Source organism: Cucurbita moschata, unplaced genomic scaffold, assembly GCF_002738365.1.
Source record: "Cucurbita moschata cultivar Rifu unplaced genomic scaffold, Cmos_1.0 Cmo_Scf00012, whole genome shotgun sequence".
In the NCBI taxonomy this organism is placed as follows: Eukaryota; Viridiplantae; Streptophyta; class Magnoliopsida; order Cucurbitales; family Cucurbitaceae; genus Cucurbita; species Cucurbita moschata.
In genome coordinates, this window is record NW_019268528.1 from 34363 (window position 1) to 48714 (window position 14352).

The 14352-nt window shown below is 42.4% G+C and overlaps 5 protein-coding genes across 8 annotated transcripts; 2 read left to right on the forward strand and 3 right to left on the reverse strand.

Annotated features, from left to right (window-relative positions):
- Positions 1 to 69: 69 nt before the first annotated feature.
- On the reverse strand, positions 70 to 1636 carry LOC111450504 (protein STRICTOSIDINE SYNTHASE-LIKE 4-like). The gene is made up of 4 exons (XM_023090681.1): positions 1197 to 1636; positions 1053 to 1126; positions 742 to 978; positions 70 to 667 (listed from the first exon to the last, which is right to left on the reverse strand). The coding sequence occupies exons 1-4, from the start codon at positions 1602 to 1604 to the stop codon at positions 226 to 228; spliced, it is 1161 nt and encodes a 386-aa protein (XP_022946449.1). The 5' UTR covers positions 1605 to 1636; the 3' UTR covers positions 70 to 225.
- A 14-nt stretch (positions 1637 to 1650) lies between these two features.
- Positions 1651 to 3727, forward strand: LOC111450506. Of its 2 annotated transcripts, none has more exons than XR_002711830.1 (2): positions 1651 to 2062; positions 2717 to 2991. XR_002711830.1 is itself a non-coding variant. In XM_023090685.1 (2 exons), the coding sequence occupies exons 1-2, from the start codon at positions 1927 to 1929 to the stop codon at positions 3580 to 3582; spliced, it is 507 nt and encodes a 168-aa protein (XP_022946453.1). In that variant the 5' UTR covers positions 1651 to 1926; the 3' UTR covers positions 3583 to 3727. The 2 variants fall into 2 exon arrangements, 1 of the variants encoding a protein (XP_022946453.1); XM_023090685.1 differs by lacking the exon at positions 2717 to 2991 and adding an exon at positions 3212 to 3727.
- Positions 3728 to 3832: 105 nt separating this feature from the next.
- Positions 3833 to 6454, forward strand: LOC111450505 (guanine nucleotide-binding protein subunit gamma 3-like). Of its 2 annotated transcripts, XM_023090684.1 has the most exons (6): positions 3833 to 4218; positions 5046 to 5098; positions 5188 to 5232; positions 5314 to 5358; positions 5592 to 5791; positions 5822 to 6454. In XM_023090684.1, exons 1-6 carry the CDS (start codon positions 4066 to 4068, stop codon positions 6055 to 6057), a joined length of 732 nt encoding a protein of 243 aa, XP_022946452.1. In that variant the 5' UTR covers positions 3833 to 4065; the 3' UTR covers positions 6058 to 6454. The 2 variants fall into 2 exon arrangements, with proteins under 2 accessions (XP_022946452.1, XP_022946450.1); XM_023090682.1 differs by having other exon boundaries at positions 5592 to 6454.
- Positions 6455 to 7025: 571 nt separating this feature from the next.
- On the reverse strand, positions 7026 to 8989 carry LOC111450503 (serine/threonine-protein kinase RIPK-like). The gene is made up of 5 exons (XM_023090680.1): positions 8550 to 8989; positions 8334 to 8469; positions 8091 to 8227; positions 7843 to 7966; positions 7026 to 7756 (listed from the first exon to the last, which is right to left on the reverse strand). The coding sequence occupies exons 1-5, from the start codon at positions 8937 to 8939 to the stop codon at positions 7344 to 7346; spliced, it is 1200 nt and encodes a 399-aa protein (XP_022946448.1). The 5' UTR covers positions 8940 to 8989; the 3' UTR covers positions 7026 to 7343.
- Positions 8990 to 10201: 1212 nt separating this feature from the next.
- Positions 10202 to 13418, reverse strand: LOC111450639 (pentatricopeptide repeat-containing protein At2g06000). Of its 2 annotated transcripts, none has more exons than XM_023090863.1 (2): positions 11115 to 13414; positions 10202 to 10621 (listed from the first exon to the last, which is right to left on the reverse strand). In XM_023090863.1, the coding sequence occupies exon 1, from the start codon at positions 13014 to 13016 to the stop codon at positions 11232 to 11234; it is 1785 nt and encodes a 594-aa protein (XP_022946631.1). In that variant the 5' UTR covers positions 13017 to 13414; the 3' UTR covers positions 10202 to 10621; positions 11115 to 11231. The 2 variants fall into 2 exon arrangements, with proteins under 2 accessions (XP_022946631.1, XP_022946632.1); XM_023090864.1 differs by lacking the exon at positions 10202 to 10621 and having other exon boundaries at positions 11264 to 11354; positions 11465 to 13418.
- Positions 13419 to 14352: the final 934 nt, after the last annotated feature.

The window sequence follows — 14352 nt, forward strand, 5'->3', positions numbered from 1 at the left end:
GGGTTGGGATTTCTTAATTAGTTCTTTCCCCCCCCCTTCTTCATTCTTTTCTTCAACCTTTTCTGTGTAAATGCAGCTGAAAATGTGACACACTTTTGGCTATAAAAAATAAAATTAAGAATCTTAGTCACATTCGATAAGCATGCGAATGAATTATACCAAAATTTTACGAGAGGAACCTAAATTCTAAGAGTGAAGACTCTCAAGCTGACACCACATTCTTAACTACTGATATGATGAAAGATGTGATACGTGGGGTGGCGCAGAAGATAAGGGCAACTTGCCGAGGAAGTCGACCTTGAGACTTCCCAAGTAGAGATGATCCCGAAACTCAACAGCGCTTGTGAGGAAGGAGATAACCTTCCCGTCAGGATCGTCCAGTCTCCTAACAATCCTCCCATCCGCCCCCACTTTGACCACCGTTGCTCTCTGCCCTACGCCGCGGACAAGCAGCTCATACATACTCGGAAAACTCGCCAGAATGTGCCTTCCCATCCTCCACCTCACAAACCACTCCCACCCATCACGAACCGGCTGGATCACAGCGATCCAAAACGACCCGTCCGAACCCAGGTTTATGTTGTCTGGCGATCCCGGAAGATTGTCGATCAATATTTCCGTTTCCCCTTCCTTCTCCCCCTTCAACCAATACTTGACGCATCTATATCTACCATTCAGAAACGCATCGTTTATAGGACATTCCATGCTGTAACCAAGTAAGACGACTGCAAGAGTACTTACTTGAAGCTTTCGCAGACGACCACATAGCGTTGGTCTGCGGAGAGAGCAACGCCGTTGGCAAAACGGAGACCATCGAGAAGGGTGGATACTCGGTTAGAGGAAGGGTCGTACTTAAGGAGGCGACCGTGAGGTTTCGCTTCCAGAAAGTCCAAATACCAATTGTGCAGTCCAAATTTAGCGCTTGCATCGCTGAAGTAAAGGCTGCCATCTGCCGCCTCCACCACGTCGTCTGGAAAGCTGTTTAATTATTCAAACAATCGTTACTATTCAGCAGCTGTTTTAAAGCCCCCAGAAATAAACCCATTCATTACCCTATAATTCTGGTTTGGTTCACATGTGAAGAAACAATAACAGAGAACCCATCATCCTTCACCTTAAGGACGCCCTGTCGCGCATGAAAATGAAATTATAAACTGGGATTCCATCTTCCATGAAAATTAAATGAATCTGAATACCTTTTGAGTATCACAAACGAGGATTCCGCCGTCCTTGGATGGGGATTGGGCGAGTCCAAGCAGAGTTTGGGAGTGGGTGTTCTTCCAATTCTCCCAAGATCCGTTGGGATGGAGTCGCTTGATCCAGCCGTCTCTGGTAGCGGTATATACAATACCTGCCGATGAATCCACACAAACATCTTCCGGACCCTTCAGAAAGCCCTCTCCCAGTTTACTTAGCTTCTGCAACTCGTTGTTGAGTGCAGGAAAGGAGGAGCTGGCAGAAGGCAATTCAAGAACTGGATCTGGGGATATGGGCGAGAAGAACATAATCTGGAGACACACGCCGACGAAGGAAGCTATCAGGAAGCCTCCCACTGCCGGTGCCCATGACTTCGACGCCCCAGACGTGGCTTCCCTTTCGGCCATGACAATCACACGCGGCGCCAGATTCCTATTTCTGTATAAATCAATGCCTACAACTTCTGCAATCATAGTAACTATTGTTATTGAATTTCGATTAATATTATAAATTTGATGATTTTCCCCGCTTCAATCTAACAAAATCACCCACGTGGCTCTATCTAATTCTCCCAACAAATATCCACCTTAAATTCAATCTATATTAAGGATAATCTTTAAATTTTGTTTTACTTCAGTTAATTGTAAATGGGTTGAGCATAATTTAGTGGATAAATCATGTATTATTTAAAGGTTTGTATTTTGGTTGGGGCTGAAAAGTTGGGGTTAAATGGAAGTAGAAGACCCAAATGAGTGGGTGGCGACTGTTGGAAGGCCGAAATTGGTAGAGGCAGCAAAGCAAGGCCGTTTGGGAAAAGCGGAAGCCCAGAGCGGGGGAATGGGTGGCTTGTCAATTTATCAAACAGGTAAACTGCAACACCCAAAACTCTATTCTATTCTATTCTATGTTTCATACAAAATCAAATTCTGTCTCGAACCTCAATCATTGAAAAGGCTTACCAGCTCACGTTAGCAGAGGCCACAAGCGGAACAGTGCCTCGAGCTTTTAAAAAAATGGAAAACCCTGCCACTGCGCTCTGCGCTCTGCGCTCTGCCCTCTGCCCTCTCTGTCCTCTGTGGCTGTGTCTGGTGAACGGTGATGGTGGCAGAGCGGGGTGTGAGGTGAACCCCACCTACGTTGTCACGAGCCCACTCTCACCACCTACCACTCACCACCACTAAATAAACAAATAAATAAAACTCCCCTGTTCCGACGCTTCTACAGTTCGGAAATCGCCTCTGTAGAACGACGGGGATAGCCCTTCCATGGAAACTGGGGTCCTGTTTCTTTTCTTTTTCTCAAGTTGGGGGTGTGCGTGGTTTCTTAGGTTTGGTTTCTTTGTTAATTCCTGAGTAACAAAGGAGTTGTTAGGCATGCATTATAACGTAGGACAAGGAGGAGTATAAAAGGACACAAATTTCTCTATTTTCAAGACCATCTTTCTGAACTGCACTCATGCTTGGGACCCTTGTAACCTCTTCCTTCACTTAACTCAAAAGTTTCAATGCTTATTTTGAAGGAATGAGGAAGGTAAACATTAGCTGGTGTTTGTGTATCCAATGATTGTGGCATGCCCCTTTTCCCTCTTCTTGTTCGAGCTTGCAATTTCCACAAGAAAGCTGGGCAAAGGAGAGTGGAAGAATATAGAAGAAGAAGAAGAAGAAGAAGAAGAGGTTGCCCAGAAAACGAAACGAAGAACAAAACGTATAGGAAGAGTAGCAATGTCGGGAAAGGCTTTATTTCTGGTGATTTGCTGTGAGCACAGAGTCCGAATCTGTTTTAATGATATAAAAAAAAAAAAAAAAACAGAAAATGAGTTGTGCTTAGGTTGAAAACTTTGTGAATGAATGTGTTTGAAGTGAAGTTGAGTGTAGAGTTATGTGTTTGAATATCTCTGTCTCTCTCCTACGTAGTGCTCACGTGGGGTCTGAGATGGTTGCTTCCATCGTGCTTTTCGCTTCTTTCTTGCTCTCTCTCTTTCTTTCTTTCTTGCTTTCTTTGCTCTGCAATGCAGTGGGTGGAGTGGTGAGTCACCAGCGCAGGGGCAGCGGCAGAGACCCAGAGAAGGCAAAGACAAAAATCACTGAAAGATCCACACACGCATCCACATGGGCTTCTCACTCCTCCAAAATTCTCCCCCCACCCCTTCAACTCCATCTACTCAAACTCATCACAGACGCCTTAAATTTTGCTAAATGGGTTCGTACAAAACAGACACTCCCATATGGCCATTTCAGAGCAGCCTTTTTCACCTTTACCATTACCATTGCCATTACTGCCTCCCATGAGTGTCAAACCTGTAATTTCCCTCCCTTTCCTCCTCTTCCCCTTTCCATCTCCCCCCTCTGTTTTCCCTATTGCCTACAACCAATCTTCCTCTTTTGAACCCCATCATCATTATTATTACTCTTTTAACCTCCCATCCTCCAACCCCATTTCAAATGAAGCTCCATTTTATCATGGGGTGTAGGAGCCTGTTCTTTCTTTTGCCTCACTCGTAATCTGTCCGTGTCAGGGCGTCTTATTTACCGCCCCCCCCCCCCCCCCCCCCCCCCCCCCCCCCCCCCCCCCCCCCCCCCCCCCCCCCCCCCCCCCCCCCCCCCCCCCCCCCCCCCCCCCCCCCNCCCCCCCCCCCCCTCCTCCTCACTATCTTTTCTTAATTTGCTTCCCCTTCGTACAGCTCCATCCATCATTTTCCGCTTCTCACTATTTTCTCTACTGCAACTTCTGGTGTTTCATAACTGTACTTGGTACCAGAAGTGACAACACACTATTCTCTTTCCCTTATGTTTACTTGATTTGTGCCCTGTCACTGCTTGCTTTCCCATTTCTGTAATTCACCTCCTGCACTCTTCCTTGCTTCCCCCAATGGCTACTCCTACTCGCCCAGCTTCCTCTTCTTCAATTCCATCTCTCCCGCCCCCATATCCCAAGTCGCCTCCTCAGTATCCAGATTTGTATGGAAAGCGCCGACAAGCTGCCAAGGTTCAGATGCTCGAGAGGGAGATTGGTTTCCTCGAGGTACATTTCATTTTTCTCTGCTTTTTCTTTCTTTTTAAGTTTCGATGCATGCGAATCCCCTTTCTTTCCTCACCCTGAATCATCTTCTTCTTCTTCTTCTTCACAACCCAATTGAAACCCAAGTCTTGGATTCCTCCCCACTTCATAAATTTTAACCAGCATCCCCTCTGCTGTAATTCAAGCTAAGTCCTTCCTAGACGTATTCTTTGACAGACTTGAAAGGTGCTAGCTATCTATATTGCCTACATTTCGACGTGGGTGATCTTATGCTTAGCTTCGGCGCATAGGGAGCGAAATTGACAGATCCCCATTGTTGGTTTTGGAGACTTTCCGGGATTTGCCCCTTATATTGTCTGCGTGTGTTGGGGGTGGGACATCCTTCAAGTCACACTTCACCGTTCCATGTTTTGAGCTCTCAACATGTTACAAATCAAAAGTAGTGCTTATTTGCACTTTTATCCCAAATCAATTATCACCAAATAATTTACCCCTTTGATTTTGTCTCTTGTTCTTTTCTTCTAAAAGGTTTCCGCTGAAGATCTAATGTAGATATTTACATTTTTGTTCTTTTCCCTTTAACATTTGAGCTCTTGTTCCAGTGTATTGGATACCTTAACACATCTTTCCTACAAAGTTTAAGGACGAAAGTATGGGAACAGAACACCACCTACGGGATTATCGATACCTTTTCAAATTTGGGTTGAGTTTTGATTACATGAGGAAGCCCATTGTAATCATTTGGGATTGTTTCCTGCATTGCTTTCTCCTAATTTCCCGATTCATTATGAAAAATTAACAAGCTTTCCTTCACAATGTTTCTGGAGCAGGAAGAATTGAAGTCTACCGAAGGCCTTCCACCTGCTTCTAGATGCTGCAAAGAGTATGTATACCTTCGGAATAAATTGGGTTGTTTGCTCTTCCAGTTAGCTACCGTTTAGTTGATTTGTGCTCTCTTTTTTCACTTTGCAGGGTAGCTGACCATGTGATCGCCAACTCAGATCCCTTGATACCAACGTAAGGGGTTCCTCATCATTTTAATTTTCTGAAAGTCTTTGTAGCTAATCATTCACGCTATATATTTCTTCTTTTAATCAGATACAAGAAGCATCGCCGCAGATGTCAATTTTGGAAATGGCTCTGGTATGATTCGCCTTATCTTTCAGTGCTTAGGTTAAGATGAATCTTTAATTAGACTATAGGTGGGTCTTTTGTGTTTGGAAACTATGAAGATACTAACCAAATCGAATACTAGTAGACCAGATCTGGACTTCCCTTATTTCCATTGCTAATTGACTCAGATCTGTTCTCTGCATTCTGCGTAGTCAGGGTATTGTCTAGTGCATTTGACTCACATTAGTTCTCACTTGATGCAGTGGATTCCCCTGTTGTAAATTATCCTGGATTTGCTGTTGCTGTTATGCTGGATGCTCGATCCATCTTGAAATCCCACCCTGCTGCAACTGTAATAATCCATGTAAATGCCTATCGTGTGGCAGCTGTAAATTACCCAAGTGGCAGTGTTGCAGCGGGTGTGGGCAGTGTGGGAATTGTTTCACTTGTCCAACGCTACCCCGATGCTCGTGCTGTTGTCCAACGCTACCCGGATGCTCGTGCTGTTGTCCAACCGTCTCATGCAGCCAATGTTGTAGCGGTTGTTCATTACCTTCCTGCTCCTGCCTTGAATGCCCTTGCTGTGAATGCAAATGCAAATGCAAATGCTCATTAGGAAAATGTCCAAAAATACAACCTTGTTGCTGTTTTGGTAGCAGCAGCAGAGGCTGTTGTGGGTGTGGGTGTACTGGAAATTGCTGCTGTAATCCATGCCATTTGTGTTGCTAGCCAGAGACCACTGCTCACTCCCTTAGTTTATCTGTATCTCTTTGGGAAGCTTCGAGCAGTTCAGTTAGGGAATGTGAAGCAGTCCCGAGAATGTAAAAACTAAGGTACAGTGTTCGCTGAGGAAGTTAGTGGGCGAGACAAAAATGCTTAGCAACTGAGCTGTAACTGTAACTGCAACAACAGTGAGAAGAAGGAAGCATCCTAAGCTCCTCGCCTGCACAAACTGGGAGAGGGTCAGCTCAGGTCCATAAAAGCGTCAGTTTGAGAAGGAAGGGGCGGTCCCATGCCACTGCCACTGCCACTGCAATATCATAATAATCAATTTTTTTTACCAAAACAGTATTAGTTGATTGTAGAGGCCGTTTCTGGATGAATGAAATCAATAATATTCAAGACTTAACCCTTTCACAGCACACCATTATTTGGTAATGCAACTTGCTCAGTTCAAAATTGAGACCTCTTTCTTAAGCCACACACTGAAACGGCTTTCCTGCTTAGCCTTACACAGATGCATGAAACACTTTTCAAGTACAGATGATGACATAATATTCAAGTTGCCTGCCATTTAATCCTCTGGGTAAACTGTAGTTGGGCAACAAGATGCAACTTCAGATCGCTAATTTCACCATTACAATCATATCTTCTAAATAGACCACGTTCGAATAAGAGTGTTTTGCTCGAAACAATTCTATCGACAACCATGCCTGCATTTAAGGGTATTTAACTTTACAAATGTCACTCTTTGACGTATCCAAAAAGTTAAAAAATAAATATAATAAATAAATAAATAAAGGCAACCGAAGTGGAAGTCATGCTCATCACCTTTGAGAAATAGATGGGCGGTTTTAGATGAGGTTTTCTCTTTTCTTTGTTTTAGAGTAATTTTTCCAAGTCAAAGCTGCTTCGCTGTATTTGGCGATGTGGACGCATTAGAATTCAATGATGGGATGGAGGGGAAGGGAGAATTGTTGATTTGAATGGGTCTTTTTTTTTTTTTTTTTCTTCTTGTTTAAAAATCTTGTATTATAACACAGCACAGAACAGCACACCACACTCAATTAATTAACTAATTAATGCGCTAGATCCGTGCGTTGAGGAGGAAATTGAAGCAACTCATCTCTCATGGCATGCCGATTAACTATGATCCCTTCCAGTGCCAACAAGAACAAACCCAGTGGCGGCGCTTTAATTTCAAACAAAAACCAACCAAATCCTCTGCTAATTGTGTATCTACAGTTGAGCGCCTCATGATTCACATTTCAATTGAATTCGGCTGTTCATCCTCCTCAGGTGGATGGAATGGCTTCTTCAGCACTACAATTTCCCGTTCGTTTCTTGCGGGCATCGTCTTGGGACACAACCGTGTAAACGAAGGTGCCTGCAGAAATGTCATCGAAATCCTTGAGTGGCTCTAATACCTTCACGACGGCGCTCATGGTGGGCCTCTGCTTTGGGCGGTGGCTTAAGCACTGGTACGCCAATGAGGCTGCTTTCTGAGATCCCATTTCAGAGTATTGGCCTTCAAGTCTCGGGTCTATTAAACGGCTTAGCTTCCTGGGATCGTTCAGCATCGGCCTTGCCCATTCTGCCAAGTTCTGCTGCCTCTTACGGCTGCTCTTCTCCACCGACCTCCGCCCTGTTAGCAGCTCCAAAAGCACTACTCCGAAGCTATATACATCACTCATCGCCGTCAAATGCCCTGAATCATAATTAATTCAAACACCTAACTTAACCAACAAGTTCATGATCTATGTATCTAGGTGGAGTATACAATACGGTGCTTACCAGTCATTATATACTCCGGCGCTGCATATCCATGCGTGCCCATTACTCGAGTGGAGACGTGCGTGTTGTCTCCTTCTGGACCGTCTTTGGCCAGACCGAAATCAGACAGTTTCGCAGTATAATCCTGAAATACAGAAACACCAACAACATTCAATTCTGGATTGGATTCACAATAGCAACCTCTCGGTATCAGTATCAGTAGTATCAGTAGTATCAGTAGTATCAGTATCAACATCAGGCTTGCTTACAGAATCGAGCAGTATGTTGGAAGCTTTGAAATCTCGGTAAATTACTGGTTTATCTGCTTCGTGGAGGAACGCCAGACCCTTCGCAGCTCCAAGAGCGATCTTCATTCTCGTCGACCACGGCAATGGGATCGAATATTCTGCGCACACCAACCAACGCATTGATCTTGATCAAACTTCGCTCAATTTGAGGGAAAAAAAAAAAAAAAGAGAAGAAATGCGAAGGTAATGGATTGCATTCCGTACTTTTGAAAAGCTGATTCTCCAAGCTTCCTCTGGGCATATACTCATAGACAAGCATCCGGTGTTCGTCTTCGCAGCAATAACCAATCAGCTTGACGAGATGGGCGTGCTTAAGTTGCCCTAGGAAAATCACCTCCGTCTGCCATAGAATACAATTGAAATCATTAAAAATTGAATTGAATTGAATAGAATTGAGTTCCAATCAAATCGAGGACGTACCAGCCACTCCCTGTGGCCTTGGGTTCCATCCAAATCGAGGAGTTTAATAGCGACGGGCTGAGGGAGCAAGCCAGGTCTAAGAGTATCATCGATAAAGCCTTTGTAGACAGGGCCGAAGCCACCCTCTCCGAGGAAGTTGGAGGAGGAAAATGACTGAGAGACGAGCTTCAACTCGGCGAGGGAGAAGGCGTGGATGTCAGATCCGGCGAGAGAGATAGAGAGGTCCTCAGAGAGGGTGGAGTTAGGGTTGGTTAAATCCAGTTTGGGAATCCTTCCAAAGGAACCGGGCTTACTCGGCGCCACCGGTTTGATGACCTCCGACGACGACGGCGACTCCACCTCGCAGCAGCTGGAGAAAATGGATCTCCACTTCATTTTCTTCACCGCCATTCACAGATCCTTTCCCCTTCCTATAGGCTTCTACTTTCTTGTTTGTTCAATTATCAGGGCCGAGAGGAAACAGGTAATCACCAAATCATATATTAATTTATATTATAGACCCAACATTTTTCTTAAAAAAATATTATTAATTTTTTTTAGTACAATAAATCCACCCTGTATCACATATCAACTGCTCCGTCCACGTGCTTATTTCAAGCACTCCATACATTCTTTTTTCGGCTTTGAGTTTTTCACATCATTTTCTCCATTTTTTGTTTTGAATTTCTTTATTTTGTTATCAAGTTAATAATAAGAATTATTATTAATATGAGTTATTTTGATCCATTATTTGAATTTGGGGTGATAAATAGTTTCAGGCAGATAGAAAGGAATCTTCTTATGCTGTGAAGAACAGGAGTGTAGTGGGTGAGGGGGGTGGGCCTGGGATTGGACGTCGTCGTCCATTCAAAGTCAAGGGGCATTATTGTCAATCTATTTTTTTAAATAAAATATTTGCTTTTTTGGCATTTAAATTTGTAAAAACGCGTGAACGGAGAACCTATACTTTGACGACCATAAACTCTCCCTAATTACATCGATGTTTTTGGGAATTGGAACATTCCATAAATTTTTACTCAAAGCATTCAAAATTACCTTTTTAATAATAATAAAATAGAAAAATAATTCAGGAAAAAAAAATCAATTTTTATCCACTGTATTTAAGAATTTTCTATTTTTGAAGGTAATTTTAGAACGTTTATAAAAAATTTGAAAATAATGTATATTGGAGGGACAGCTAGCATTTCTTCATAGAAGTAAAAACAAAAAACACTGATACTTTTTCACTCATTCCATTTTATAGCATTTAAATAAAAGATTAAAAGATTAATTAATTAGTAATTGAGTAGACGAAGATTAACGCGTTTGAGTTGGGCAGCGACTGAAGAACGGTCTCAAACGGCGGTAGAGGCATCAACATATCCGTCTGTTTGCCGCCGCCGCCACCACTTCCACGGTCAACAAAAGGAACCCTTCTGCCTTTTGATTTCCATTACATTCACCCTAAATATTTCGCTCTCACATTGGCTTCAAATTTGACTTACATCCACGCCATTTTTGCGTTCTCATTTTCACAAGGTTGGGGTTGGTAACGAGCAATGTAACTTCCATCTCCAACCCCGTCTAGCTAATAGATAGAAAGCTATCCCCATTTCCTATCCCATTCTCCGTTTAACAATAATTTTCTGTACTTTTAGTCCCGACAGTTTAAATGGACATCTTTAACATGAAATCTCATTCAAAACGGGCCATAACACCACCCCGTTAATACTTGTGTTCAAAGATAATCCTTGTATTTATTTTACATAATTTTAGAAGGCAAAAGGAAATGATGTCCTGTACATGACCAAAAGCCTCTGTCAACCCCAACATTGTTTTCCTCTCTTAAACCACAGGATTAAAGAATGGGAGGGCCTGTGCTCATCTGCATTTCTTCAAGTCACTAACCCTATCACTAACCCAGAATCACCAACAATGATAGAAATCATGAAAACAGTGTGAGATCAAGTGCTATAAATCCGAAGGTTTGACCTTTGATCTGCGTGTTCAAACAAACTGCATGGCAGCCATTATTGTTGGATTCCGACAGCGAGGTTTAAACCCTTCAAGGAGTAACTCCAACTACTACTGGCCTGCAAGTCCAAATAAGCAACAGAAACATTAATAACTCGCACAGCAATGATAATGAAAGAAAGGATCTGTAATGGCCTAAGCCCACCGCTCGCAGATATTGTCCTCTTTGGATTTTTCTTTTCAGGCTTCCCCGCATCTGTTAGAGAAAGGTTTCCACACCCTTGGTGTTTCGTTCTCCTCTTCCACCAACGTGGGATATCACAGGATCTATTTTGATAGTTTTATCCTATGTATCTCCCTCTCCCTATGTATTTCTCAACTCACTGTACGCTCAAGATCCTTTTATAAGCAAAAAGAAGAAATCTTGGTGTCTATCATTTCTAGTCTACATTGAGTGCGCCTACCAAACGGAATAGAACAAATGAAGGGAAGAAATACTGGTTCTCCAACAAAATGAAAGTAAAAAAAAAACACCATAGGTACCATTATTACCACCATAGGTACCATTCACATTCAGTCTCGAGAAACTAGAGTCATCGTAAATGTACTAACCGTCTGTTAGGCTACTTCCTTCACTTGCTTTTCTTGTGATTTGGCGCAGAAGAAGAGAGTGTTTCCAAATCGTTTCAGGCCAAAAAAATTATTAGTCCACTTCCACAACAGACCTTATCAAATAGCAACTGGCACACATGAAGATTTTCTTGTAAGTGGATTCTTCAACGATAACAAGTCGAAGTTCAGGTTTTCGAAAGCAGCTTGCTTGATTTGAGAGGCTTCATCAGGCCTTCCAGCCTTCAGAAGGCAAGATATCAAAGAATTAATAGTTATTTCATCTGGAATACACTTGGTTTCCAACATCTTATAAAAAATGTTAATTGCTTCCACCATTCTCCCTTTCATACAGTTGCCTATAATTAGGATGGTAAATGTTATTTTGTCTGGGCGGCATTTCTTCTCCTGCATTTCAGCCACTATGACATTTGCCTCATCCACCTTCCCAGCCTTGCAAAACCCATCAATCACAGGATTATAAATAAATGGTTTAGGAACAATCTCACTCGATTTCAAATGCCTCAAAAAGTTTCTTGCCTCTTGTATTCTATTTTCCTTACAGAGAGCGTTAATGAGAACAGCATAGGTATAAACATTTGGAGACAGGTCTCTTACTTTCATCTCCTCCCAGAGCTTCAAACCTTGATTCACTTCACCCGCCCGGCAATAGCCATCAATCAGGGAAGTGACCGTAACCACATCTGGTAGACAGCCGAGAAGAAGCATTTTTTCGTACATGGCCAAAGCCAATCTCATTTCTCCAGCTTTACCAAAACCATCAATGAGAACATTGAAAGTGAAGTCGTTGGGTTTGATTCCAGAACTAACCATCTCATCAAAAAGCTCAGAAGCTGCCTTCATGTCACCCAACTTGCAATAGCCAGATATAATCGATGTGTACGTTATAACATCTGGGGAAACCCCTTTTATTGACTGAACTTCTTTTAACAAAACATGCCCCTTACTAACCTCATTAACTCTACAAAACCCATTTATAAGCGTATTATATGAAACAATATCAGGAAAGCAACCAAAATTTTCCATATTCTGTAAATACTCAAACGCCTTATCAGTTTCTCCTATTCTGCACAATCCTCTAATTAGTATATTGAAGGTGTAAACATCTGGAGTAAAATATGGTTCCAAGTGCTCTCTGAATAGCAAGACAGCTTCATCTACTTGGTTCTGCTTGACCAACATATTCAAAAAGTTATTGTATACAAAAGGACTCACTTTAATACCGTAACAGTGAATCTCATCAAGAAAATTTTTGGCAGCATCTAACTTCCCCAATCGAGCGTATGAAGACACCAAAATTTCTACTATGGAACTATCCGGCAATATCCCATCAGTCCTCATGCAATCGAACACAGTTTTTGCAGAATCGTTGAGACCCATTTGACAGAGATTCCTCACGAGCAAATCATAGGTATTAAAAGTATGGTTAATGCTCAGGTGTGTTCTACTAAACTCAAAAAACTTCAAACCTAATAATGGATCTCTAAACCGCTTAATAACCTCGAAAGCGATTGAAGGGTTCAAGTTTCTACTTAGATAACCAAAGCAAGCATTAATGGAATGCGATCGAAAAAAGAGAGTGCAAACAACCTTCACTAGCCAAGCCTCCGGGTTTCGGATTACCTCTCTATCACAAAAAGGTCGAGCGCGGGATACTCCGTCTGCAATGCTATAAAACTGGGCAATGAAGAAATTGGAGGCTCGAAACCTGTAGGCACGGCTAGAGAAGAACAAGAGGGTCATTTGCAGCCCCACGCCATCACTGGGCTCTGCTCTATCTTCCCATATATTCTCAATCACAATCCTTGCTCGTTTACACCCAGGTATTCTGTTCGGTCCCTCAGATTGTGTGACTGATTCTTGCTTCCACTCTCTACTCTTCATGGAATGAATGAAATATCCAATCTAGCACGCATAACTAATATGAAATCCATTCGTTCAATCAAGAAAGATGAGATCGACCGAAGCTGGGATACTTTAACAGTGTTCCAAAAAAATGCTGGTTGATGAAAGATGCCGAACTTGCAAAAGAAGTAAAACCCGGAACCGAACACGGGACTTTGAATTCCAATCAATGTGCAGCCCTGAAGATGATACCGCAAAACCTCGAACAAAATCTCGATGGGAGAAAGCTGCTAATCGTATGAATAGACGACCTCCGGGTTCCTGCGTCTAGGGTTTTTCATTTTCTTTTGTTTAACATTTTCTTAAGCGTTCAGCTCAGGTGGGTTCGCTTTGGGCCGGGGAGTTGAAGATCAGGGCCGCTGTATCTATAGCCCAAACTGGCCACTCTCCCCATTTTCTCAACATCAATTTCTTCCTCATTGATTTAAAGAGGTTCATTCGTCACTATTGACTAGTGTAAAATCCCAAGGAAATATATATATTGGAATGAAATAAATGGCGAGTTTTATGTTTCTTCTCATTCTCATATTTAAGACGCATCTTTGGTTGGGAAGGAGAACGAAACACCATTTATAAGGGGTAGCAACTTTTCCCCCCAGCAGGCGCGTTTTTTGAAAAGGAAAACAAAACACCCTTCATCAGGGGTAGCAACCTTTGAGGGGAATTCCAAAAGAAAAAACAAAGAGAACAACATCTGCAAGCAGTGGACCTCGACCATTACATTTGGTATCAAACTGGGTGATGTGCCAGTAGGGAGGCTCTTCCCCAAAAGGGTAACACGAGGCGATGTGTCAGTAAAGACGTTGGGCCCCAAAAAAGGTGGATTAGGTGGGAGAAATGAACGAGCGCCCGTATACACTTGGATCCTGTTGGATCCTGAAAGAGGTGGATTAAAGCCCGCAAAGAGTTTGAATGGATGAGTTTGTTTAAGATAATATTTTGGGCGTGGGTGGCTATATTAGGCGTTGGCCCCATTGACAAATGAGTTTTAGTATCTAGTAATGGAGTCAAATTCAGCGGCCGGTGTGATCGAAATGGGTCAACTAGCCAGCTTGCGTTCGTTCTCCAATCCCTTCTTTTAGATGCGATCTTGGGTTAAACATATAAAAAATTGGACAAATCCCTTTAAATCCGAACTGGAAAACAAATTGTTTCATTAGGGTTGGATTATGACTCCAGCGAGTCACAGCTCCAGATTTAATACTAGAAACTGACATTATGAGAGCCTTCAATTTATTAATCATAAATATAATTCTTTTCTAAATAAGCTATAAAAAAAAAAAAAAAAAAAAAAAAAAAAAAAAAAAAAAAAAAA